This window comes from Corvus hawaiiensis, chromosome 6 (genome assembly GCF_020740725.1).
Source record: "Corvus hawaiiensis isolate bCorHaw1 chromosome 6, bCorHaw1.pri.cur, whole genome shotgun sequence".
Classification (NCBI taxonomy): Eukaryota; Metazoa; Chordata; class Aves; order Passeriformes; family Corvidae; genus Corvus; species Corvus hawaiiensis.
In genome coordinates this window covers 54363712-54388356 of record NC_063218.1, presented here as the reverse complement: position 1 = coordinate 54388356, position 24645 = coordinate 54363712, and the positions used below count along the sequence as shown (strand labels likewise).

Genomic DNA, 24645 nt, shown 5'->3' with positions numbered 1-24645 from the left:
ACAAGATCTGCCAGCGGTGATTACCCTTATCTTTTCGCTCTTTTTTTCTCTTTTCCCTTACACATTTTTCAAGTAACACTTCTATGCTTTCATATTGCTATATGACTGTAGATAGTTATGACCAAAACGGCTGCATACCTGCTTTCCATTGCAACCCAATTGTTCTAAAATAAACCCTACACGGACATACTTACAAACACCGATCATTTAGAGTCGTTTTACTCTAATCCGCCCCTGCATTACTCTCACCTTCGGGGGGCAGGTCCTAACAATTGGTAGCACCGGGATCTCCCTGCTGGGACCACTGGGACGCCCATATGGATATCACTGCAAGATCCCTGCCAGGATCACCAGGACCCCCATACTGGTACCACTGTGAGACCCCTGCCAGATTCGGCAGGCACCCCATACTGGCACCCACACACCAGTACCACCAGGATCCCCACACCAGCACCACTGCGACACCCATACCAATACCACCAGAGGCTCCCACACTGGTACCATCGAGACCTCTGCTGGGATCACCTGGATCCCCACACAGGCATCACTGGGACCCTCACACCAGTACCACTGTGAACCCCCTTGCCAGGATCACCAGGTCCCTCCCACCCTGGCTGCCCTCAGAAGCTGGAAATGCCCCTCCGAGATTTCCTAAATCCCCCCAGCACTGGCCCTCCATTCCTGCCTGCCCTCCCTCCACCTCCCACACCTTTCCCCACAAACCACTCCCTACTCCAACGTTGGTGCCAGCAGCCCCAGGACCCCCATCCGCCTCCCCAAAACACAACCACACACCCAGGGGTGGGTTCCCCCAAGGGTCGGGGGGTCTGACCCCAGTGCTGGAAAGGAAAAGACACAGTCATGGGAAGGGGCTGGCACCCACAGTGCCAACGGGGGGGGTGAACCCCCAAACACTTTATTTGGGGGGCAGGCAGCTGCGCAGGGGCTGTCACCGGTACAGGTAATCAGCCTGGATGTTGGCCGCAATCTCGGCCTCCCACTTGTCGCCGTTGTTGAGCAGCTTCTCCTTGTTGTAGAGCAGCTCCTCGTGCGTCTCCGTCGAGAACTCAAAATTGGGGCCCTGCCAGGGTGGGACGGGGTCACCCTTCAGGTCACCATGGCGGGGAAAGGGGGTCCCTGCAGCCCCCCCAAGCCCCACTCACCTCCACGATGGCATCCACAGGACAAGCCTCCTGGCAGAACCCGCAGTAGATGCACTTGGTCATGTCAATGTCGTAGCGGGTGGTGCGGCGGCTGCCGTCGGCGCGGGGCTCGGCCTCGATGGTGATGGCCTGGCACGGGGACACCGTCACGGCTGGAGCCCCGGGTGAGGAGGATGAGGAGGAGGGGGAGGAAGGCTCACCTGTGCCGGGCACACGGCCTCGCAGAGCTTGCAGGCGATGCAGCGCTCCTCCCCAGACGGGTACCGGCGCAGCGCGTGCTCCCCGCGGAACCGCGGGCTCAGCGGGCCCTTCTCAAACGGGTAATTGATGGTGGCCGGCTCACGGAAAAGGTAGCTCAGGGTCATGGCCAGGCCTGGGACCGAGAAAGAGGGGTTACGGCCTATTTGGGAGGGGGGGGTCACCCCACAAATGAGGAGGGTGAGCGAGGCCTCACCTCGGACAAGCTCGGTCCAGAGCAGGGTCTGGGCGGCACGGTCGGTGATGGATCGCATGTCCATGGCCGGCTCCCGGATGTTGACGTACTCTGTGGGAAGAGGGGAGCTGTGCCCACCCCACAGAGCCCTGGGGTGGGAGCTGAGCCCCCACGGGGGTGGCATGGCCATACTCACTGTAACAGTCCCTGGGGGTGCTGGTGCTGAGCAGGCGCAGGGAGCCCAGCGGGGCCGGGGGGCCTGGAGAGGGACAGGAGGGTCAGCGGGGCCAAGATGGGGTTGGGGGTTCAGGGGGTTTGGGGGTTCCCAGACGGCCTCACCTGCGCGGGCAGCCCGGTACAGCAGTCGCAGCGCTGCCATGGCCGGTCCTGGGGTGCAGAGGGAATCTCAGCAACTACCAGTAAGGAACTGGGGCAGCCAGGGGCCCCCCACTTCCCATGGGGGACACTGGCAGCCTGATCCCCACCCCTCCACTGAAAGAGACACAGACTCCCAGGCACCCCTGTCTCAACATCCCACACGGGACCCCAAGTGCTTCCCCCAAGGGACCCAGGCATCCTGATTCCCTTGGCAACCCCTCTCTAGGGACCCAGGTATCCTGTCCCCCCTTGCAGCCCCCTCTTAAGGGACCCAAGTGTATCCCCCAAGGGACCCAGGATTTTTGTCTACCCCCTAGAAGGGATCCAGCTGTTCTCCCGACGGACCTGGGCATCCTGCTGCCCCGCGCCCCACCTCCAGGGGCACTCAGATATCCTGTCCCTTCCCACCCCTAAGGATCCAGCTGTACTCCCCGAGGGGCCCTGTCCTGCCCCTGCCAAGGCACCCACGTGTCCCCCCATCCCCGTCTCCAAGCCCCCTCCCCGCCGCCCAGCACCCACCTGAGCCCCCGGCTGGACTGACCCTTCCTGTCACCCCCAAAGTCCCCGCTCACCCTGCGTGTATCCCCTTCGGGGAGGGGGAGGCGCGGAGGGTAGCGCAGTGTCCGGGCCGACTCCTCTGCCCCCAGCGGGATCTGGGAGGCCACCAGACGCCACCAGGGGTGACCACAGCCCCGGGCCGCCCCCTGGGCCCCCCAAGCTCCCTCGGGCCCCCCCTTTCCGCCTCACCTGCCCCAAGGGCCCTCCGGCGTCCTGACCCCTGGCCGCCCCCGTGGGCACTGCGCATGCGCGCACGGCGGCGCGTCGTGGGCGGGGCGAGTGACGGCGGACGCGTTTCTCATTGGTGGGAGTCCCGCAATGGGCGGGAGGGCGGGAAGGAAGAGGGGACGGCGTCGTTGATTGGGCGGAGCGCGGCCGTGCTGCGCGGCGATTGGTTAGGCAGGGGAGGGGCGTGGCCGAAGGGCGGGCGGAAGCGCGTGTTTATGGCGGCGGGGCGCGGTCACGGTGGCGGCGCAGAACCTCCCCCTCTTTCAGGGCTTCCCGAGCCCCCGGAGCTTTCCGTCCGGTTCCTGGAGCAGCTCGGGCCGCGGGTGCCGGAAGTTCTCGAAGCTGGAGCGGCCCAGACACTTGGATTCACTACAAAGCCCAGCACCGCCTCTGGCGGGCTCAGTGTGAGCCCCGAGCCTCCAGCCCCAGCACAGTCCCTGGAGGCGGGCACGGGGGGGTCACAGAATCACAGAATGAACTAGGTTGGAAAAGACCTTTGGGGGACACCTTCCACCGGGAGGTGACATCAGGTCTAACCTATGACCTAACACCTCCTCATCAACTAAACCACGGCACCGAGTGACACATCCAGTCTTTTTTTAAACACGTTCAGGCACGGTGACTCCACCACCTCCCTGGGCAGACGATTCCAGCACGGAATACTTTTTCAGTGAAGAATTTTTTTCTGACGTCTAACCTAAATTTCCCTTGGCACAGCTTAAGACTTTGTCCTCTCGTTCTGTCAGTTGTTGCCTGGGAGAAGAGACCAACCCCAACCTGGCCACAACCACCTTTCAGGAAGTTGGAGAGAGTGATAAGGTCACCACCGAGTCTCCTTTTTTCCAGGCTAAATGACCCCAGCATCCTCAGCTGTTCCTCATAGGGCTTGTGTTCCAAGCCCCTCACCAGCCTTGTTGCCCTCCTCTGGACATGTTCAAGCATCTCAACCTCCTTCTTGAACTGAGGGGCCCAGAACTGGACACAGCACTGAAGGTGCAGCCTCACCAGGGCCGAGTATAGGGGAAGAATGACTTCCCTGGTCCTGCTGGCCACACTATTCCTGATACAGGCCAGGTGCCGTTGGCCTTCTTGGCCACCTGGGCACCCTGCTGGCTCATGTTCAGTTGGCTGTCGACCAGTACCCCCAGGTCCCTTTCTGCCTGGGCACTGTCCAGCCACCCTGTTCCCAGCCTATAGCATTGCTGGGGGTTGTTGTGGCCAAAGTGCAGGACTCAGCATTTGGACTTGTTAAACCTCATGCTGTTGGACTTGGCCCATCTATCCAGCCTGTCCAGATCCCTCTGCAGAGCCCTCCTACCCTCCAACACAGATCGGCACATGCTCCCAGCTTGATGTCATCTGCAAATTTACTGATGGTGGACTCGATGTTTCCCTTTCTCTATAAAACTGTCTTTATTTCAATTCCTTTGTCCAGTTCTCTCCATCTGTCCCACCTGGGGGGATCCCTATGGGATTCAGCCATGACAAGCCACAGCCTAGCAGGAATGGGCACAACCAGCCCCCCAAAATGGAGCAGCATGGGGTGAAGGAAACTGGGCTCATGGGGCAGGATAAATGGGAACATGGGGCAACAGACACTGATACCATGGGGCAAAGAAAACTTGGGATCATGGAGTAGGAGAAATTGGGAACATAGGGCAAAGGACACTGAGATCACGGGGTGAAGAAAACTGGGATCATCCCAGCTCAAGGATTTGTGATCAGGGAGTTGCTGTGGACCTTCTCAAGGCAGAGTATGCAATGGGGACACAGGAGACCCCTCTGCTGTGGTAGAACCACTGGAAATAGAACTCCAAAGAGCCAGAAAAGGGGCATATGGGACTGGGATGGAGGGACATGTGGGGGTCTTGGGACTTTTGGGGTGAGCAGGGAGGTGAAAGGGAACCACACAGATGTGGGGAAACATCTTTCATTGCACCTGGGCATCAGGACCAGCAGCAGGAGATGTGCTGAGTGGGGAGACTCTGAGTGGGATGTGGGGACCCTCAGAGCAGGGTACAGTCATTCTTACGTGTCACCTTGGACGTGGCCCGGATGACCCCAAATTTCTGCTGGCTGTACGGGGGGTAGCGCGGGCCATTGAGGGGCTCCCGGCCCATCCCGCGCTTCAGACACCCGCGGCGGTGGGAGAAGGTGTCGAAGCTGAACTTCCCGTGGTGCATTCCCAGGCCACTGTTCCCTGGAATACATAGCACAGGACCCTGGTGGGTGGCTGGATCTGGCCATCCTTTGGGTCAAAAAACCCAGAATTAAGCTCCCAGCTCTGTAAAAGTGGCACCACAACTTCATCCAGCTGCTTTCCAAGCCATGGATGAGCTTCCCAGGAACGTGACCCAAAGAGGACTATGGAGGTGACCTAGTGCACACCCAAGTGGATGTTTAGACTGTTAAGATTAGGCTGGGAGGTGGAAAGATTCCCAAAAACCCTCTCATCAGTGGATTTCACCATTTCAGATAACATATTTAGCAACTGGAGGGGTGTTACTGATGAGGTGATGGCAGCAGCAAGTTGCTGCCACCAGATGAGCTTCAGATGAGCTTCCCTACCTCCAAAACATCCCATCCATGCTGGATTCAGCCCTGCTGCAGGCAAGACTCTGGGAGTGGAGAGGCACAATGACCAAGGTGCCTTTGATGAGGTGGGACCCAGCACCAAGGATGAATGTTGGGAGGTGGAAGCTGGCTGGCCAGGAACAAGCACAGGAAAGCCAGGCAGGGTGGCAAAAAATAAGGAAATCCACACATCATTTGATAATAGATGGGATAAAATTCCATGAGTCAGCCTGAGCCAGTCAGTGTTCCTGATAAAATGCCAGCCTTGGTTGGGGTGATGGGTTGGGTTCAGTACCTCGCACATCAGCAGCCCCAGGAGAAAGGGAGGTCACTGATGGCTCCTGGCCAGCTGAGTGGAAAGAGAGGAAAACAGGAGCTGGTAGTGGAGATCATCCCATCAAAAGTGGGTGTCTCCATCATGGAATCCCAGAATGGTTTGGGTTGGAAAGGACCTTAAAGATTATCCAGTTCCACCCCCTTGCCATGGGCAGGGACACCTTCCACTAGACCAGATTGCTTCAAGCCCTGATTCCCTATGTTTAAGCAAGACATTTCCATGGACCCAGGGAACACAGAGCTTGGGATGGGAAATATGGAGAAAAGGAACCTCAGGGTGCTCCATAGGTGTCCAGCAAAACCCAAGAGCCCAAGGTGAAGCAAAGGGCTTCTGGAGGAGAATTTCCCTATGGACTACTGAGCCCTCTGGAGCTGAGAGTTCCCCCTGAGACCCTTCCTGACCATGGGTGGGATCACACCTGGCTCCCAATGGCCAGGATTGGGGATTTTGGACCTACCAATGCCTCCGAAGGGCAGCGAGGTCAGAGTCACGTGCATCAGGGTGTCGTTGCCACAGAAGCCACCGCTGCTCGTCCGCTCCAGGACCTGGTTCACCACCTGGGAGGGACATAAAGAAGGTGGGACATGGGTCTCCCACCCCATTCCTGTACTTCTAAATGCAATCCATGCTCCCTGACTAGGGTGATGTTCTGTAAGGGAAACACTTGGAGCACAAACATGGCTGGATACAGCTGCCAAGGAGCACAGGGCATGTGTAGTCCTGGCTTGGCTCTACCTTGTCATTGGAGGAGAAGGCGTAGACAGCCAAGGGCCGCTCCTGGCTGTTGATGAAGTCGATGGCTTCATCCATGTTGGCAATGATGACGATGGGCAGGATGGGCCCGAAGATCTCCTCCTGCATGATGGGATCCGAGGGCTGCACATCTGCCAGCACAGTGGGAGCTGCAGAGAAGAAACCCAACAGTATCAGCCGGGCACAGAGGTCGGAGATGACACCTTGATTGTCCCCCCAGGACACTCCTCCTCTACAAAAGGACACCTGGCCAAGCACCCAGTTCCCATCATAATCTTCTCCAGACCCGAAATGTGCTGCATGCAGGGATGAAGATGTGAGTGACCCCCAAGCCTCACCGATGTAGCGCTCTGCCTCATCTGTCTGTCCCCCGATGGCCACGCGCCCACTGCCCAGGAGCCTTTGCACCCGCTGGAACTGCTTGTCACTCACAATGCGGCCAAAATCCGGCGATTCTTGGGGGTTGGGGCCATAGAAATCATCAATGGCCTTGCGCAGGGCTGGGAGCAGCTTCTCCTGCATCTCCATGGTGCAGAGCACGTAGTCAGGAGCGATGCAGGTCTGCCCTGCGTTGAAGAAGCGGCCCCAGACCACACGCCGTGCCACATTGGCCACGTTGCAGGTGTCGGACACATAGCAGGGGTTCTTGCCCCCCAGTTCCAGCGTCACCGGCGTCAGGTGCTTGGCAGCGGCTGTCATCACGATCCGCCCCACCGGGGGGCTGCCTGTGAGCAGGGAAAACATGGATTGAGGTGGGGATCCCACCAGCCATCACACGGCTCTGGGATGTGGCACTGGGTCTGGTGGCAGACCTCAGACATACATCCCAGATCCTCCAGCAGATCCTGGCACCACATCCCCAACCCAATCCCTGCCTTCTTAGCAGGGGTGTCTGGAGGGAACCCCTCTTCCTCCTCACACAAAATCCAGGCAGGGCCCTGTTCTGTCCCACGGGACGTACCAGTGAAAAAGATGTAGTCGAACTTGTTCTCCAGCAGCCTGGTGGTCTCCAGCACACCACCGGTCACCACAGCAAAGCAGTCCTGCAAGGAAATGAGAAAGGTCCCCTCCTGTCACCATCTGTCCCCACCAACAGCATCCCAGGAGGCTGGGACACTAGCTGGACGTGGAGGAAGGAAGCTGGGCAGCACATGGAACCTGAGATGGTGTGTGAGGCAGGCACAGAGCACAGCTCTGTGTGTGCAGGGGTGCCCCAGCCATGCCACAGGGATGGGGAGAGTGTCCCACCTTGTCCAGGTAGCTGGGCAGCACTTCTGCCACGAGTCTCTCTGTCTTCTTGGATACCTCTGAGGGTTTGATGATGGCGCAGTTCCCTGGGGGAAGACAGACAGGATGTTGGAGCTGTGACATGGTGACAGCCAGCCCTTCTGGGGATGAGGTGCCCTTGCCAGTGCTCAGTACTGCTGGGATCCTCTAAGCCAAGGGACTGGAAGGTTGGGCTCACCGGCAGCAATGGCCCCAATGAGGGGCACCAGGAAGAGCTGGATGGGGTAGTTCCATGGCGCTATGATGAGCACCACCCCGTAGGGGTCCTTGCGGATGAAGGCAGAGTCCAGCTGCATCGCCTGCGGGACACTCACCATGTCAGGTCCCGCCCTGCACCACCATCCCACCCGGCTCTGCCTCCCATCCTCTCTTTCCTCTTCCCTCTCACCAGAGTCCTGTCCACTTGCTCATCCTTCATCCAGTGGGACAGGTTGTTCAGGGTCTCATGCAGCTCATTCTTGCACAGGAGGATCTCAGATAATTCAGCTTCAAAGGGTGCCTGCGGACACCAAGGACCCAACACGTCACCTTGGCATGTCCTGCAGCTCTTATCCCAACACTCCATAGTGTTTTGCCCAGGATTTGGGTTCTGGAGCTCTCTACATCCCATGCTGGATTTGAATCCCCAAAGGTGTTGAGCACCCCCTGTGTCTGCAGCATGAGGTTTTTAAGCACTGAATGCTTCAAAATAGGAATAATTATGCAGATCCCATTCATCCGGACAACAGGAAGAATGGGGAGGGTGTCCAAAGAGACTAGGGTGGAGGAGACAATGAGCCCTGCGTGGTGTTAAAGCTCTGTCTGCAGAGCCAGGGGATCCAGGCTCAGAGAGCTGCATCCTGGGTGAGCCCTGACGGAGGGAAGGGGGTGACATCGGGTGGGAAGTTCAGGGCAGGGAGCAGGAACAGAAATCAGGGATTAACCTGCCCAGAGAAGAGGGAAACTGAGGCTGGTGGGTGTGGGAATGGCTATTGATGTCAAGGGACTCCCCACAGCCCCCTCTGCCCATGGCAGAGCAGGGATGGGCTCTGGACAACAGTGACTGGGACATGCTTCACCTCAGTCTCCCAAATCCAGAGGCTGCGAGCCTGTGACAGAGCCCAGGCAGGACTGGAGAATCCAATGAGAGGAGGAGAAAGCACCCCCAGCTGGGCGATGGGAACCCCTCAGTCCTCCTGTTCCTGTCCCCTCTCACCTTGCCCAAGTCACAGGCAGTGGCTTCCAGGATATGCTGCTTCTTGTCATCCAGGAAGTGTTCCAGAGCCTCCAGCTGGGCTATGCGGTATTCCATGGGCCGAGTCTTCCCGGAGAGCCAGGCTGCCCGCAGGTGGCTCACCAGCCCCGCAAAGGGGTTCCTGCTGTGGGTGCAGTGGTGTTAGAGGGATGCCATCCCCACCCCTCCTGCCACCCCTCTGTCCCTCCACAGTCTCACCTTGTGGCATCACCATCCACACTCCCATTCCCACCACCGCCCTCGGGGGCTCTCCTGGCCTCACTCTCAGGGAGCTGCGGGAAGGCAGTTCCAGTCTCCATGGTCCCACAGGTGTGGTGTGGGATGTTTGCGCTGGGGCTTTCAACCACAGCTTCCCTCTTCACAGCTAACAGCACGGCTGTCAGCTTCCTGCCCTGCCCCTTGGCCGCCTGCCCCTGACCTTTGGCCGCCTGCCCCGCCGCACGCCACTGCTGGCTCCATTCCAGCTAAAACTGCTTGGGATGGGAAACACCCCCCCAACCCTCCCAGCACCCCCCCAAACCAGAGGACGGAGGCACAAAGAGAGACTGGGAGAGAGTTTGATGCAAAGTCTTTACTACAGGCAGAGTTACACAGAGCAAAGAGCAACAGCAAGGAGGGAGAGAGGTTCATTCCAAAGGTAAAGTCTGTGTGAGAGGACATGGGGCTGGCAGAAGTGCTTCTCCACCAGAAAGAGAAGTTTGGAGTAAGAAAAAGTTTTTGGTCATTTCAGCTGTGTCCTGGAAAATGGTTGGGAGTGGAGGCCACAAGGGTGCAGGAGGGGATGTCCATCCCGGCCATCCGACATGCTCCAGGCGAGGCAAAGGACACCATGAGGAAGTGAGGAGCATGATGAAGAGGGAGAGGGGGACAGTCCTAGTGCTCTGCGCCAACTCCGTGGTGTCCTCAGAGCAGGACATGGCAGCCTCAGAGCAGGGTGCAGGTGCCCCTGCGCTTCACCTCGAAGGTGGTCGTGAGGAGGCCCAACTTCTGCTGGGTGTAGGGGGGGTAGCGCGGGGTGTTGAGCGTCTCCAGCCCCATGTTCCGGTGCAGGCAGCCGCGGTGGTGGGAGAAGGTGTCGAAGGTGAACTTCCCATGGTATTTTCCCAGGCCACTGTTCCCTGGAACACACAGGACAGGTCCATGCTCAGGACGGGACTCTGCTCCTGATGATGCCTTCTCCAAGCATCAACACGAGGGAAAAAGATGCCTACAGGAATTTCTGAGCAGCACAGACATGGTGGAGGAATTCCACTCTTTCAGTGCCTCCTCCAGGTATATGAATGCTCAGTCCAGCCAATCCTGCTGCATCTCAGCAGTTTGGAGGCCCCAGCGTCTCCTTTTTACCCACCCCCATTTATCTATACAAGCTTTGCTGGGTTCTGCAAGTCTGGATTTCCCTCCATGATGCTCCACTGTATCTCCCCACAGCTGGAGCTGTTCCACCTTCTTCCCAGAACTCTAAAAACCTGGAGCCACGTTGGCAACACCAGTTCTCCCAGTTCCTGTGGCTAGTTTAACTGGAGGTTAAGAGCCCCGTGACTTCCCATGGAAGCTTTGGTGCCATCTCATCCCAATGACTTCAGCCCCTTCACCTGCTCTAAAGTGGCTTTACCTGATAATTGGAAGTAGATGGCCTGAATCATTACCAATTAAGATAAGTTATGGAATGGGAAGCACCAAAAATTGTTCCCTGAGCCACAGGCAGGTGAGGAATTAATTGTCCAGGTGACTCAGGTGCCAGCCCCGACAGAGATGCTGAGCAAGGGCAGCATCAAATGAAGAGGTTTATCCCAGAAATATTATGGGGAGAGATAAAGACATGGGGACGTATTCTGGGAAACAACATTCCTGTATCCCTGGACCATGCTGCACCCACAGCCCAGGGCTAAGCAGCCTCACTTTACACCTCAGAAAGCAAAACTTGGTGCCTCTGGAGACCAAAAATTTCTTCTTCTCTGAGAAGGATCTCCAAGATCTCCTAAGAGGTTCTCCAGGTTTTCCTAAGTGTATTGTTCCTACTATTTAGTCCTAAAAGTTGGCATGAAGGTACAGCCTGGCTCTTGAGGGACTTAAAGGGATCCAGCCCAGCACCACACTGGCTGCAGGAGGAAGCTCACCTTCCTCACCATGGCTCAGGCCACAGATCACACCTGGCTCCCAATGGCCAGGATTGGGGATTTTGGACCTACCAATGCCTCCGAAGGGCAGCGAGGTCAGAGTCACGTGCATCAGGGTGTCATTGCCACAGAAGCCTCCGCTGCTCGTCCGCTCCAGGACCTGGTTCACCACCTGGGAGGGAGAAGAGAAGGTAGATGAGGGACTTACACTTGGCAAACTTTAGCCAGTTCACCCACTGGATGTTCCCAGAGTGTTTGGGCTCTAAAGACGCTTCAAAGCATGTCCTGGAGCTCATGGAGGTGGTGCCTGACTTCCCTCCCCACTTCTTCTGCTCCACAGACACACCTTGCTGTCGCAGGAGAAGGCATAGACGACCAATGGCTGCGGCCGCGCGTTGATGAAGTCGATGGCTTCATCCATGTTGGCGATGACGACGATGGGCAGGATGGGCCCGAAGATCTCCTCCTGCATGGCAGGGTCTGAGGGCAGCACGTCTGCCAGCACTGTGGGAGCTGCAGAGAGAAAACCTGACAGCATCAGCTGGGCACAGAGGTTGGAGATGAAACCTCCCCTCAGGACCTCTTTTTAAGCACCCCTAAAACTCTTTTCCCTCTAGAGCCTCCCCTCTGGATGAAGACTCCCTGAAAACCCCCAATGTGCTCACCAAGAGGTGTGTGACCCCCAAGCCTCACCGATGTAGCGCTCTGCCTCATCCGTCTGTCCCCCGATGGCCACACGCCCACTGCCCAGGAGCGCCCGGATGCGCCGGAACTGCTTGTCACTCACAATGCGGCCAAAATCCGGCGATTCTCGGGGGTTGGGGCCGAAAAACTCAGTGATGGCCTCACGCAGGGCAGGCATGAGCTTGTCCTGCATCTCCACGGTGCAGAGGACGTAGTCAGGAGCGATGCAGGTCTGCCCTGCGTTGAAGAAGCGGCCCCAGACCACACGCCGTGCCACATTGGCCACATTGCAGGTGTCGGACACATAGCAGGGGTTCTTGCCCCCCAGTTCCAGCGTCACCGGCGTCAGGTGCTTGGCAGCAGCTGTCATCACGATCCGCCCCACCGGGGGGCTGCCTGTGGGCAGGGAAAACATGGATTGAGGTGGGGATCCCACCAGCCATCACACGGCTCTGGGATGTGGCACTGGGTCTGGTGCCAGACCTCAGACATACATCCCAGATCCTCCAGCAGATCCTGGCACCACATCCAGGCAGGGCTCTGCTCTGTCCCATGGCACCTACCAGTGAAAAAGATGTAGTCAAACTTGTTCTCCAGCAGCCTGGTGGTCTCCGGCACACCACCGGTCACCACAGCGAAGCAGTCCTGCAAGGAAACAGGAAAAAGTCCTCTTGTGTCACCATCTGTCCCTACCAACAGCATCCCAGGAGGCTGGGACATCAACTGAGTGCAGAGGGAGGAGGTTCCACACAGGGATGATGTGTGGGGATGGTGAGTGTGAGGCAGGGTTGGGAACACCATGGCCCGGGAACAAGGGACAAGGACAAAAAGGGCTTCTCACACTGTCCAGGTAACAGCTCAGCGTTTCGGCAATGAGTCTCTCTGTGTTCTTGGAGATCTCCGAGGGTTTGATGATGGCACAGTTCCCTGGGGGAAGATGAACAGGACATCAGCACAGCGACATGGTGACAGCCAGCCCTTCTGGGGATGAGATGACAGCACTTCCAGGCCCAGGGAACTGGAAGGTTGGGCTCACCAGCAGCAATGGCCCCAATGAGGGGCACCAGGAAGAGGTGGATGGGGTAGTTCCAGGGCGCTATGATGAGCACCACCCCGTAGGGGTCCTTGCGGATGAAGGCGGAGTCCAGCTGCATCACCTTTGAGAAGAACATGACCTCAGCACTGCCTTCCCCACTAGCAATCTCTCTCCCCTGCTTCCCTTTTCCCAGAGCTTCCTTCTTACCAGGTTCTTGTCCACATACTCATCCTTCATCCAGTGGCACAGGTTGTTGAGGGTGATGTTGAGCTCGTTCTTGCAGAGGAGGATCTCACTGAAGAAAGCCTCAAAGGATGGCTGGGGACAGACATCATGAAGTGTCACCCCAACACTGACCCCATCACTGAGCCTGTCACCCTAACACAGACCCCATAACCCCAATGCCAACCCCGCCACCCCAAGAGGCATCTCTCCCCTCTTCCAAACAGGAATAGCAGGAGAATCTTTTCAGCAGAAATTTCCATCACCTCCTGTAACTCCCAGGGAATACCAGTGTCCCAGAATATTACGAAAATAGGTATTTGACCAGAAGGAAAAAAACCCCAAATTTGAACATTTTCATGGTATTTAACAAATTCCTGAGCTCAGCACTGTAAACTGGCAATAGAACCCCAAGCCAAGGGGACACCAAGCAATGTCACCAGAGCTCCTGAAGAGCTGATTGTGGTGCCAGAGGCATCCTGACCACTTGGATATTCAAGCTGGAAGCAAAGCCCCGAGCTCCCTTCCACCACCAGTGGACAAAAATTGCACTTTTTAGTCTTAAGTTTAGTCAAAGTCTTAAGACCTTGACTAAAGGGAAGTAGTAAGAACCATGGCTTAATTAAACCCCTTGTGGTAGAGAAGTGGGTCCTCTCTGTAGCCACAGAGCACAGATCAGGATCATATCATCCTTGCAGGAGCAGTGCGAAAACACCAGGGATAGCCCAGCAGGCTCAGTGGAGCCCCTTCATGACTGTGGAGAGCAGGAGGAGCAAAGCTCCTGCGCTGTGACATCATATTTTGGACTCCTCCAACCCAAAAACATCCCTGGATTGCAATCTTCCTCCCATCCCCACACCACTTTGGGGTTGGGAAGGCTGGATGCTGATTCCCAGGATCTTCCACCACCAAGAGACCTTCAGGTCCCCAAAACGCAGCTGCCAGGAGGTGCGAGGACCCTCTTGGACCTGACGGCTCAGCAGGCACATGAGATAATCCAGTGAAGCAACGGGGCTGTTCCCAACCCAGGATGACGATGGCATCACCAGGGTAAAGAAGATGACGGTTCATTAAGAATTTTGATGGGATACAAAGGTTATGAGATAGGACATTAAGGCTGAGGTCATCCAAGTGCCACCAATCATCAGCATCAGAGAGGAACCGGCACCACTGGAGGTGAGACACCACCTCAGGTACGTAAGAGCAGGTGAAGTGTCCATCCAGCTATGAGGGCCCAGCTGCATTACAAGCTCATTACTGGACAACCGGATCTAATTAGGCCTAATTAAGAAAGATGATGATGCCTATCAAAGCCTGGTTGAAGGAGAAGGACTCACCTCCAACAAACAACGCAATTAGGAGCCTTGGGAGATGGCAGAATGTGGAAAGACATGGCTGAGGGCATGGGCCACTACACTGATGCCAAAGAAAGAGGTAAGGGTCATATAATGGAATCCTGGAATGGTTTGGGTTGGAAGAGACCTTGAAGCTCATCCTATTCCACCCCGTCATGGGCAGGGACACCTTCCACTAGCCCAAGTTGCTCCAAGCCCCATCCAACCTGGCCTTGAACACTTCCAGGGATGATGAGCTGAGACCAGTAGAATTATCCATGGTACGGATGCTCCTTTTTTGCCAGCAGATCATCCAGGAGCTCCTGGCATGCCACAATACCCCAAGCCACATCCAGAGCCCTGCCCATGCCACCATGCCAGTGAAACCAGTCCCTTGGAGGCCCTGGGAGGAATGTGCAGTGCCAGCATGTTGCACAATGCCAGTAATCCTGGGCGTGCCGGGCTGGCCAGGAGCTCCCCAGGACGTTACCTCTGTGGAGGTCACATGGACCCCCAGGATGCCGACCAGAGTGTGAAACGCTCCCACCTCAGCTGGTCACTGACAGGCCAACAGGGCCTTTGCCTGGTTTCAGGGCACCAGGGATGGGATCAACAGCACAGTCCCTCCGCTAACCCCTGGATCTGCAGGGACCCAGCACTTATAGATGCACCAGCCTGGGAGCACATCAAGGGGGAAGCAGGACCCCAAGGAAGGGACACCCCTATGCCCAGACTCCCACAAGGATGCAATACCCAGACAAGGGTGTAAGAAGGACTCCAAAGACGCTATGCCAGTGGCCCCCAATTCCCAGACCCTCTTACCTTGCCCATGTCCAATTCAGTGGCTTCCAGGATCTCCTGCTTCTTGTCATCCAGGAAGCGTCCCAGAGCCTCCAGCTGGGCCATGCGGTATTCCATGGGCCGTGTCTTCCCAGAGAGCCAGGATGCCCGCAGGTGGCTCACCAGCCCCGCATAGGGGTTCCCACTGCGGGGACGAAGGTGTTAGAGGGGACCCAGCCCCATTCTATCTTCCCAGAGCCTCATGTCATCCCAGATCCACGTTATCCCATCCCAGCATCAAACTGGAGCCCCAGACTCCCTGGGGACAGAGCAGGGAGTCCACACACACCTTCTCCCTCGCTGCTGGGAGCAACTTAACACAGCACCATTCCCAGCAGATCCGGTCTTCTCCCTTGGGCCATGCTGAGATGTGGTGGCCCATAGACCTCAGACTTTTCCCCCAGCACCAGCCTGGGGTTCCTATCACCCTGGCACTGCCACAGCTTCCCCTGCTCACGTCCCTGTCTCCCTCCTGCCCCCAGCCCCTCGCTCTCACCATGGAGTGCTGCAGACCATTGGCATTGGCCCCTTCCCGATCCCGCTGCTTCCACTGCATCCAGCAGCTTTCCCAGGATCTCTGCCAGGATCACTGCCCGCAGTGCTGCACTTGCCGTAGCCCGGGAGCTGCTGCTTGGGGGGCTCGAGGGGCTGCTGCATGCCAAGCTGTGGGAAGGAGCTGCTGGTCTCCATGGAGAGCGTGGTGGCCCTGGGGAGAGACACTGCGTGGGTTATGCCAGGATGGAAGTGCTGGAGGTGCCGGTGCGATCCCAAGAGGAGTCACCCACGGCACCTTTGAAGGGCGGCTTGGTGCTCGGGGCCGTCCTGGTTGTGGGGTGACTCAGCCCAGGGCAGCTGCCGGAGGCCCTGGGAGATGCCTGGGATTCCCGGGATAATCGCCATCCTCTGGACACTGACCTGCCCAGGCTGCCCTGCTGATGTAGGGTCACCTACGGGGATCTCAGGGACAAGACACCCCCAAATCTGGGGGACAGAGCTGCAGCCCCCCATCTGTCACCCTCTCCCTCTCCATGCCCAGACACCCACCCTTCCTCAAGGGAACCCCCCTGTGCCCCACAGCCCCCACCAGCATGGAGGGTGCCAGACGGGTGCCATGCAGGGAAGTGCCAGTTTTGGGGACCCCGCAGTGCTTACCTGAGGGCTTCTGTGGAAGCTGGAGGAGCGCGAGGCCAGGCAGGCACTGCTGAGGCTCAGGGTGGGGGTCCCTAAATGCTGTGGGGCTGGGCCCCACGGCCAGGGGCGGGAAGGATTGGGCCCCACCTCTGTGGGGCTGGCACTGGGGACAAGGTCTAGGATGGGATGGAATGGGACCTCCCCCTTGGGATGGTGTAACTCACATGGCCACCAAACCAGCACCATGAACCTTGACTCATTTGAACCCCACAGACACCCCTCATCCTGCTCCCATGACCACCCTGACTCATGGGATTCCCACTGATCCACCCTTCATCCCGCTTCCCAAGGGTTCCATGATCAATAGACTCCCCTCATCCTGGTCCCAGGACCACCCCCAAGAAGGGCCCTTTGCCCCAGCATCCCAGGGTGGCTCCCATTGCCTAAGGTGTGGGGGACCCTCAGGATGGGTGTTGCCCCTGCTCCACTGCCATGACCCTTCTGGGGCTGTTCCCTGCGTATCCCCCCTATCCTGCAGGAACCAGCACTCTCTCAAGAATCCCATCTCAAGAATCCCTCACTACCGGCTGGGCCAGATCCTGCCCCGGAGATGTCACTCCGTCCGCCCTGCCCAGCAGTCCCCGCACCCTGCCCCGGGGCATCCTGCCGTGCCACGCACCCGGCCACCCTCCCGGCCCCGGCTTAGGGGTGACACCAGGGCACGTATGACCCTCACCCCCAGATTAGGGTGCCCCCCCGCCCAGGAACCCTGGCACATCCCCCGGGCAGGGAAGGGGAAGTGAAAGCAGCAGGGCACAGCACTCAGTGCCACGGGGCACCCCGATGAGGCAGCACCCACCCCAAGGCCTGGTGGGAGCGCTGGGGAGGCTGGGGGGTCACAGGGAGGCCGGGGGGCGGGGGTTGGGGTGCTGTGCAATGGGGGAGCAATGGGTGCTGTGCGGGGGGGTCAGGGTGCTGTGCGGGTTGCGGTGTGACGAGTGCTGCGGGGGTCGGGGTGCTGAGAAGAGGCGCGGGTGGCGGGCACTGAGGAGTGCGGGCAGGACCGGGGGTCCGGGAGCAGGGGGCTCCGGGAACGGCCCCTTTAACTACCCCCTTCCCGCCCGCCCGAACCGAAAGAGGAAGAGGAGCCCGCCCCGCCCCGAGAGGCTCCGGCAGCGGCGAGCGGAGCTGGGGTCGGGGTGCCGGGGGCGTGCGGAGGCTGGGGATGCTGAGCCCAGAGGTGCAGTTCTGGGGGGTGCAAAGGTGGGTAGGGGGCGCGGGGTTCGGGGTGCAGGATCTGGAGGTGTAGGGGTGCAAAACACAGGAATGCAAACCATGAGTGCAGGATCTGCGGGTGCAGAGCACAGAGGTTCAGGGCTTGGGGGTGCTGTGTACATGGGTACAAGGTGCTGGATGTAGGGGTGCAAGGGCTGGGAGCGCTGGGCAGGAGGGTGCAGGACACAGGGGTGCAAAACATATGGGTGCAAGACTTGGGGTGCCAACAGGGTGCCCCCCACCCTGACACCATCCAGGGCCCCCCAGAAGCAGCAATGGAGAAGGACTTAGACTGCTGTCAGGATGGGGCCAAGACAGTGCCAAGCGCCGGACTGAGCACCGAGGGGACAGAGACACAGGTGAGACCAGGGGGACACCCGCCGGGGAGGAACCAGGCCTGTGGTGACCATCCCCAAGGGCTGACAGCTGGAATCACCCACAGCTGGACGATTTTGTGGGTGCTCATCACCCTGACTACAATGAGGAGGAGGAGGAGCAGAAGTACTTCCGCCGGAAGCGCCTTGGTGTCATCAAGAACGTGGTGGCCGCCAGCCTGGCTGGCACCCTCACTTATGGCGTCTACCTGGGTATGGAACCTCCCAGGGACCCCCCAAAACAACTTGGGGTGTTCAGGGCATAGGGTGACCACCCCTGGACCCCCCAGGCCTGCTGCAGATGCAGCTGATCCTTCACTATGACGAGACCTACCGGGAGGTGAAGTACAGCAATATCGGGCTGGAGGACATCGACCGCAAGGTGCTGATGGGCATCAATGTCACGCCTGTGGCGGCGCTGCTCTACACACCCGTCCTCATCAGGTATGGCCCCGCCGCGCTCCCGGCTGGCACGGCTCACTGATGCAGCCACCCACGCTTCCCACTCCTCGCCCCCACAGGTTCTTCGGCACCAAGTGGGCCATGTTCCTGGCGGTTGGCATCTATGCCCTCTTTGTCTCCAGCAACTACTGGGAGCGCTACTACACGCTGGTGCCCTCTGCCGTGGCCATTGGGGGGGTCATTGTGCCCCTTTGGGCCTCCATGGGCACCTACATCACGCGGTAGGCATCCGGGGGGGGCGGGCAGGGGGTGCAGAGCGTGCCAGCTGACCTGCTGCTCCATGCAGGATGGCCCAGAAGTACTACGAGTACTTTAACTACAAGGAGGAGCAGGAGAAGGAGAGGCAGCGGGTGCCACGGGATGCCTGCAATGCCTACATCATCGTCTTCCAGACAGTCTTCTACTCCTGCTTCCACGTGAGTGCCAGTGGGGTGGCTGGGATGGGCGGGGGGCTGTGCTGGCAGCACTGAGCATGCACCCCTCTACGTCCTGCAGTTGAGCTTTGTCTGCGCTCAGATGCCCATGGTCTTCTTCCTCAACAACTACCTCTACCAACTCAACCACACACTCTTCGCGGTGAAGCACTGCGGTGAGGCTGCGGGTGGGGGTGCGGGGCGGCACTGGGAGCCCCTCAGTTGGGATTAACCATGGCCTGTGCCCACTGGCAGGGACCCTGAGCCACGGCACACTGCCTGGCTTCAACAAGACAGTGCTGCAGAGCCTTCCCCGCAGCGTCAACCTCATCATCGTGGAGAGTGTGCTGATGGCTGCCGCCTTCCTCGCCATGCTGGTGGTGAGCACCAGGGCGGGAGGGGACAGGGATGGGCTGGACAATGGCAGGACCTCACCCACAGGTGCTCCACAGGTGCTGGTGCTGTGCGGCGCGGCGTACCGGCCCATGGAGGAGATCGACATGCGCAGCATCGGCTGGGGCAACATCTTCCAGCTGCCCTTCAAGCACATGCGGGACTATCGCCTGCGGCACCTCTTCCCATTGTTTATCTACAGCGGCTTCGAGGTGCTCTTTGTCTGCACCGGATTTTCCCTGGTAGGATCCGGGATGGGGTGGGAGGTGATGGAGCAGGGACAGGTGACAATGAGCCCATGCTTGCTGCAGAACTACGGTGTTTGCGCCCTGGGGCTGGAGAGGTTGGCGTATCTCCTCATGGCCTACGGCTTCTCCGCCTCGGCGTGCTCCAGCCTGGCCCTATGCATGCTGCGCCTGCGCCGGCACATCCCACTCCTGGCTGGAGCCTTCATCCACGCTGCACTCCTGGTGACGCTCTTCTGCTGGGCGCCGGAGCCCCGGTACCTGGCACAGGCACCACTGCTCTACAGCATTGCCGTGCTCTGGGGCACGGGCAGCGCCCTCAACAAGACCGGAATCAGCAGTGAGTAGTGGGGAGGTCCCAAAACAGCCTCAGTTGTCCCCAGAACACCTTGGTGGTCCCCAAAATAGCCTGGGTTGTCCCGAGTTTTTCCATCCTCTCCTCATGTCCCCCGGCACCACAAGTTTGTGGTCCCACTCTTCGGATCCATGGGATAGACCTGCTGTGATTGTCCCCCACGCCAAGGGGACATGGCACAGGAAGAGGACACTGATTCCAGTCTCTGCCACAGTCCTCCTGGGAATGTTGTACAAGAAGAAGGAGCGCCAAGACTTCATCTTCACCATCTACCACTGGTGGCAGGCCCTGGCCATCTTCACCGTCTACCTGTGGTCAGGGCTGCCCATGAAGGTAAGTCCCAGATAAGCCCCAGCCCACTCTGAGACATTCCAGGCTTTTTGGGGATACAGCGCCACACCAATCCCAAAATTCCCTGTGCTCCAGGCCAAGCTGTCCATCATGCTGCTGACGCTGGTGGTGGCCGTGGGGACATACCTGTGGATGGAGCGGAAGGTGGCACACAACGTGGAGGTCCGGCTGCCCCGCATCCCGCGCCCACGCCACAAAACACGTGGATACCGCTACCTGGAGGACAACTCGGATGAGACTGGCTCCGACGGTGATGGGGACAAGGAAGATGAAGGCAGGCACCCAACCGAGGCCACCAGCGAGGATGAGCTGCCAAAAGAGGATGGGGAGCAATTGGGATAGAGACAGCCTGGCCTGGGCCCCATCCTGCTCTTGGTGCCTGAGGGGGTTCTGCAGCTCCCCCCATGTGGGCCCTAAATTCTGCAAATCTCCTCAGGTCAGGCTTGCAGCCCCTTGAGCTAAGCCTAAAGCCCCCAGGCAGCCCAGAGCCCCCCACACTGGCTGATAGACCCCCAGATCGGCACATAGACCCCCCCAGGGCAGGTCTGCAGCCTCCAGATTGACCTACAGCCCCCAAACTGTGGTACAGAGACCCCCAAATTGTGGTACAGTCCCCCCAGCAGCCCCATAGCCCCCCAGATTGTGATGCAGTTGCTCAGGTCAAACCTGCAGACCCCCAGGCCAGCCTCAGAGTCCCCCCCCCCCCCACAAATCCACAGCCCCTTAGACAAGGCTCACACCCCCCAGGCAGATCTGCAGCCCCCCTCAAATTTGGCCAAAGATCCCCCAGGTCAGGCCCAAAGACCCCTGAGCAGATGCACAGACCCTCTAGCAAGGCCTGCAGCCCCCCCGGCCAGCTTGCAGCCCCCCACAATGTCCTGCAGACCCTGAGCCCTCCCATATTAGTCCCCAGACAAACCCCCAGCCCCCCGCAGGGCTACCCTGGAGCCCCCAGGCAGATCGAGCCTCCCAAACTGGCCCACAGCCCTTCAGACCAGACCCAGGCAAACGCTGCAGCCCCCCCCAGGCTGTCCCAGAGCCCCACTAGCTAAACCTGCAGCCCCCAGGCCGGCCCCGCAGACTTCCTGACCGCTCCCATCCCCATTTTCCCTCAATAAACCCCCTCCCTCCATCTCCTTGGCCCTCACCTCCTCCCTCCTCTGGCCACGCACCTTCGGCGCCCCCTTCCGAAGCGGAGACTACAGCTCCCGGCGTGCCACGCGCTGCCCCCACGCGGTGTACGCCGGGAGTTGTAGTCCCCGCCACGTGGAAGATGCCTCCATCTCCCCACTCAAACCACAACTCCCGCAACCGTTCGCGTCGCCCGGCGCCATCATTCCCCCCCCCACCCCCCCCCCGAGTTCCGCGCATGCGCGGTGCGGGCTGTTGTTGTGGCGGCGCGGCCCGCGGCTTCACCCGGGCGGGAGCGATGAGCGACAACGATGACATCGAGGTGGAGAGCGACGTGAGTTGGGCCCCCAACCCCGGGACAATCCCTGGGATAACCCTCCGTGGCTCTTCCCCACGTTAGGAGCGCTGGGAGTGGGGTAATGTTTGGTTTATGTGTGTTCTTCCTTCATATGGCGGCGCCCCCCCCCCCCCACCATCTTCTTCCTCTTCCTCCTCGCCCGGGTCGGGGCTCCTCAGGAGGAGCAGCCGAGGTTTCAGTCCGCGGTAGGTCGCTGGGGGCTGCCCCGCAGCGCCCCCGGGATCGGGAGCACGTGGGCCGGGGTGTGAGGGGGCGGGATTTGGGGAGGGGGGTGACATGGAAGGGGAGCGGGGGAATGGGGGTCCTGGGGGCAACGGGGGTGTTGGGCGTGTCCTGTGGGGATCGGGGTACTGGGGGGACATCAGTAGGGTTGGGGGTGTTGAGGGGGGCACCTGTGGCGTTGGGGGTCTTTTTGAGGGGAGCACACCTTTGGGGCTGGGGTCTTCTGGGGGGGCTGTGACATGGAGAGGGATCTGTAGGGATGGGGGTCTTGGAGGGGGAAATCTGGGCTTGGGGGTGTCCTGTGGCATTGGGAATCTTGGAAGGGGGGGGACACCAGTAGAGCTGGGGGTCTTTTGCGGAGGAGGGTTGGGCTTGGAGAGGGGACACCTGTGGGGTTGGGGGTCTTATTTTGGTTGGGGGCTGTGACATGGAAGGGGAACCATGGAGTCAAGTCTTTTGAGTGGGGGAACTGGGTTTGGGAGTGTCCTGTGGGGCTGGGGGTCTTACGGGTGGGACACCAGCGGGCCTTGGGGTCTTGTGGAGGAGGATTCGGGGCTCTTTAGGGGAGAGGGAGTGGGAGGCTTTTTGGGGTAAAGCAGGGGTGTTGGGGGGGTGTTACGTGTGGGGCCGAGTCACTTGGGGGGGTGGGGCTATCTTTGGGGGGCACAGGGGGTACAACACAAGGGGTTGACAGAGGGCATGGGGGGGTTTTGTGCCTGGTTGCTTGGGGGGCAGGGGAGGAGGTGGCCGTGTTGCAGGGGGAAAGTGCTGTGCCCCCCCCGGGGCCCAGAGCTGCCCCGGCAGCAGGAAGCTGGGGAAACCGAAAGCACCGGGAGCCGCCTCCTTCCCACGCCCTCACGGCCCAGCCGGAGGCGTCACAGACACGGAGCCGCCCTGGGGGCTCAGCCGAGCTCCCACAGCGGTTCCCAGAGGGAATTTTTGGGGGTGCAGGTGGTGGCCTCCACCCGGTGCCACCCCTGTCCCCCCCGCCAGGCCGACAAACGGGCTCATCACAACGCACTGGAGCGCAAGCGCAGGGACCACATCAAGGACAGCTTCCACAGCCTGCGGGATTCTGTGCCCTCGCTCCAGGGAGAGAAGGTGAGTTTATGGAGTGTGCTGGGAGCACGGACAGCACCCACCCGTGGTCCAGGTTTCTCACTTTGGGGCATTCCCAAGGCTCTCTTGTGCCACAGGAGTCCCCAGTGAGGACCAGAGCCAGGGTGGGATGAGGCAGGTGAAATTCCAGTTTTGCCCCCTGGACTAGGTCTTTATCTTGCCTCTGGCTTTTCCCACTATTGCAACAGGCATCCCGGGCCCAAATCCTGGACAAAGCCACAGAGTACATCCAGTACATGCGCCGGAAAAACAACACGCACCAGCAGGACATCGACGACCTCAAGCGGCAGAACGCGCTGCTGGAGCAGCAAGGTGGGAGCTGGGATCCGGCTGGAAATGGGGTCTAGCAGGACCTGAGATCCAGGAGCTGGGGTCTGGCAGGGTTCAGGAGCCAGGATCTGGGGTCCAGTAGGGTTTGGGATCCAAGATCCAGTGGGACCTGGGTCTGGAAGGAGATGGGATCCATCAGAATTCAGGATCTGGTGGGAGCTGAGATCTAGTGGGAGTTGGGATCTGGCAAGAGCTGACGTCTGGCAGGACCAGGGTCTGGCAGGACCAGGGTCTATCAGGGTCCAGAATTCAGTGGGAGCTGAGGTCTGGCAGGATCTGGGGTCTGGAAGAGCTCAGGCTCCAGGATCCGGTGGGAGCTGGGGCGTGTCAGGAACTGGGCTGCAGGCAGGGCTGGGCCCAGGGGTGACACGGTGCCATCCCTCGCAGTGCGCGCGCTGGAGAAGGCCCGATCCAGCGCCCAGCTCCAGGCCAGCTATCCCGCGGACAACAGCCTCTACACCAACCCCAAGGGCAGCGCCATCTCCGCCTTCGACGGCGGCTCCAACTCCAGCTCCGACTCGGAGCCCGACGAGCCGCAGAACAGGAAGAAGCTGCGCATGGAGGCCAGTTAGGCCCCCCCGCCGCCCCCCAGCCTGCGGCAGGACTCGCTCCCTCCGCTCCTAGAAGCTCTTGGACTGCAGCTTCCCAGCCTTCCCCGGCCCCTTCCCCGCTCCCACCGCGCTGGCCCCGGGGGGAGCCGGCCAGGCTGAGCAGAAAGACTTGGGGGGGTCAGGGAGACTCCACCACCAACTCCCTTCTGCTAGCGACCCCCCTCCCCTTCCCTCCTGGTTTTATAGGAGCATTTCTATTTATACCCGGGGACCAGTGCAGTCCAGAGCGGGGAGGAGCCGGGCAGTTCCCCAAAAAAAAGGAGCAAGCACTGGGGGGGATCTCCCTATTTATTTTCTCCGTGTGCAACTCCACCTGCCCGAGTCGGCAGAGCACAGAGCCAGGCTTGGGGGCTCCTTCCCCCCCCACCCCCTCCTCCTTCTCCTCCTCTTTCCCTCCCTTGACCCTTCCCCACCTCAGTGGCATTTTCCGAACTTCAGTGGCCCATCCCCGCCCCATAGGTGCCCCTTTTCCCCCTATTTTGATGCCATTCCATGGATCTAAGGTATGTTGTACATACTGCCCAGAGTTGTCTTGCAAGTTAAGGCTTCCCTTTACTATAAGACTATAAATAATAAACAAAAAAAGCCAAAATTCCACTTATTTTATCCTCCCCCATGGTTCCCGCATGTTCTTGGAATGGGAGAAGTGATGCCACCGCAGCTGGACGTGGCATCACCTCCTGCTCCGCATCCCCAG

General features: G+C 59.4%; 5 protein-coding genes across 12 annotated transcripts; 2 read left to right on the top strand and 3 right to left on the bottom strand.

Moving 5' to 3' along the window:
• Positions 1–862: 862 nt before the first annotated feature.
• On the bottom strand, positions 863–2796 carry NDUFS8 (NADH:ubiquinone oxidoreductase core subunit S8). 3 transcript variants are annotated; one of them, XM_048307106.1, is made up of 8 exons: positions 2722–2796; positions 2547–2627; positions 1936–1983; positions 1793–1855; positions 1618–1707; positions 1364–1536; positions 1164–1292; positions 863–1081 (listed from the first exon to the last, which is right to left on the bottom strand). In XM_048307106.1, the coding sequence occupies exons 1-8, from the start codon at positions 2777–2779 to the stop codon at positions 950–952; spliced, it is 774 nt and encodes a 257-aa protein (XP_048163063.1). In that variant the 5' UTR covers positions 2780–2796; the 3' UTR covers positions 863–949. The 3 variants fall into 3 exon arrangements, with proteins under 3 accessions (XP_048163063.1, XP_048163064.1, XP_048163065.1); XM_048307107.1 differs by lacking the exon at positions 2547–2627; XM_048307108.1 differs by lacking the exon at positions 2722–2796 and having other exon boundaries at positions 2494–2705.
• A 1061-nt stretch (positions 2797–3857) lies between these two features.
• On the bottom strand, positions 3858–9375 carry LOC125326947 (aldehyde dehydrogenase family 3 member B1-like). The gene is made up of 10 exons (XM_048305651.1): positions 9144–9375; positions 8907–9069; positions 8100–8210; positions 7890–8010; positions 7673–7758; positions 7386–7467; positions 6763–7149; positions 6407–6573; positions 6129–6228; positions 3858–4960 (listed from the first exon to the last, which is right to left on the bottom strand). The coding sequence occupies exons 1-10, from the start codon at positions 9242–9244 to the stop codon at positions 4767–4769; spliced, it is 1512 nt and encodes a 503-aa protein (XP_048161608.1). The 5' UTR covers positions 9245–9375; the 3' UTR covers positions 3858–4766.
• Positions 9376–9752: 377 nt separating this feature from the next.
• LOC125326946 (aldehyde dehydrogenase family 3 member B1-like) lies at positions 9753–16929 on the bottom strand. Of its 2 annotated transcripts, none has more exons than XM_048305650.1 (11): positions 16331–16929; positions 15675–15884; positions 15161–15323; positions 12990–13100; positions 12783–12903; positions 12588–12673; positions 12310–12391; positions 11756–12142; positions 11409–11575; positions 11135–11234; positions 9753–10063 (listed from the first exon to the last, which is right to left on the bottom strand). In XM_048305650.1, the coding sequence occupies exons 2-11, from the start codon at positions 15866–15868 to the stop codon at positions 9870–9872; spliced, it is 1605 nt and encodes a 534-aa protein (XP_048161607.1). In that variant the 5' UTR covers positions 15869–15884; positions 16331–16929; the 3' UTR covers positions 9753–9869. The 2 variants fall into 2 exon arrangements, with proteins under 2 accessions (XP_048161607.1, XP_048161606.1); XM_048305649.1 differs by lacking the exon at positions 16331–16929 and adding an exon at positions 15969–16156.
• A 175-nt stretch (positions 16930–17104) lies between these two features.
• Positions 17105–21309, top strand: UNC93B1 (unc-93 homolog B1, TLR signaling regulator). 4 transcript variants are annotated; one of them, XM_048305647.1, is made up of 12 exons: positions 17481–17549; positions 17815–17943; positions 18027–18171; positions 18249–18402; positions 18480–18641; positions 18707–18836; positions 18916–19009; positions 19089–19213; positions 19286–19468; positions 19538–19811; positions 20041–20159; positions 20253–21309. In XM_048305647.1, exons 1-12 carry the CDS (start codon positions 17535–17537, stop codon positions 20517–20519), a joined length of 1797 nt encoding a protein of 598 aa, XP_048161604.1. In that variant the 5' UTR covers positions 17481–17534; the 3' UTR covers positions 20520–21309. The 4 variants fall into 4 exon arrangements, with proteins under 4 accessions (XP_048161602.1, XP_048161603.1, XP_048161601.1 ...); XM_048305645.1 differs by lacking the exon at positions 17481–17549 and adding an exon at positions 17105–17179 and having other exon boundaries at positions 17842–17943; positions 19286–19811; XM_048305646.1 differs by having other exon boundaries at positions 17452–17549; positions 17842–17943; positions 19286–19811.
• A 213-nt stretch (positions 21310–21522) lies between these two features.
• MAX (MYC associated factor X) lies at positions 21523–24549 on the top strand. Of its 2 annotated transcripts, none has more exons than XM_048305660.1 (5): positions 21523–21642; positions 21825–21851; positions 22882–22989; positions 23190–23319; positions 23725–24549. In XM_048305660.1, exons 1-5 carry the CDS (start codon positions 21547–21549, stop codon positions 23907–23909), a joined length of 546 nt encoding a protein of 181 aa, XP_048161617.1. In that variant the 5' UTR covers positions 21523–21546; the 3' UTR covers positions 23910–24549. The 2 variants fall into 2 exon arrangements, with proteins under 2 accessions (XP_048161617.1, XP_048161620.1); XM_048305663.1 differs by having other exon boundaries at positions 21526–21642; positions 23196–23319.
• The last annotated feature ends 96 nt before the right edge of the window (positions 24550–24645 follow it).

Coding starts and splice junctions, on each gene's coding strand:
- NDUFS8 (XM_048307106.1), bottom strand. CDS start 2,779: ATGCGCAGTGCCCACGGGGGCGGCCAGGGGTCAGGACGCCGGAGGGCC. Junction 1,984..2,546: donor CCGAAGGGGATACACGCAGG/GTGAGCGGGGAC, acceptor TCTGCACCCCAG/GACCGGCCATGGCAGCGCTG. Junction 1,082..1,163: donor CTGTGGATGCCATCGTGGAG/GTGAGTGGGGCT, acceptor CCACCCTGGCAG/GGCCCCAATTTTGAGTTCTC.
- LOC125326947 (XM_048305651.1), bottom strand. CDS start 9,244: ATGGAGACTGGAACTGCCTTCCCGCAGCTCCCTGAGAGTGAGGCCAGG. Junction 7,468..7,672: donor TGCCCAGCTACCTGGACAAG/GTGGGACACTCT, acceptor ATTTCCTTGCAG/GACTGCTTTGCTGTGGTGAC. Junction 6,229..6,406: donor CCTTCTCCTCCAATGACAAG/GTAGAGCCAAGC, acceptor TGTCCCTCCCAG/GTGGTGAACCAGGTCCTGGA.
- LOC125326946 (XM_048305649.1), bottom strand. CDS start 16,078: ATGGCGATTATCCCGGGAATCCCAGGCATCTCCCAGGGCCTCCGGCAG. Junction 15,885..15,968: donor CACCAAGCCGCCCTTCAAAG/GTGCCGTGGGTG, acceptor GTCTCTCCCCAG/GGCCACCACGCTCTCCATGG. Junction 12,392..12,587: donor TGAGCTGTTACCTGGACAGT/GTGAGAAGCCCT, acceptor GTTTCCTTGCAG/GACTGCTTCGCTGTGGTGAC.
- UNC93B1 (XM_048305644.1), top strand. Junction 18,837..18,915: donor TCTTCTACTCCTGCTTCCAC/GTGAGTGCCAGT, acceptor TACGTCCTGCAG/TTGAGCTTTGTCTGCGCTCA. Junction 20,160..20,252: donor GGTCAGGGCTGCCCATGAAG/GTAAGTCCCAGA, acceptor CCTGTGCTCCAG/GCCAAGCTGTCCATCATGCT.
- MAX (XM_048305660.1), top strand. CDS start 21,547: ATGCGCGGTGCGGGCTGTTGTTGTGGCGGCGCGGCCCGCGGCTTCACC. Junction 21,643..21,824: donor ACATCGAGGTGGAGAGCGAC/GTGAGTTGGGCC, acceptor GGGGCTCCTCAG/GAGGAGCAGCCGAGGTTTCA. Junction 22,990..23,189: donor CCTCGCTCCAGGGAGAGAAG/GTGAGTTTATGG, acceptor TTCCCACTATTG/CAACAGGCATCCCGGGCCCA.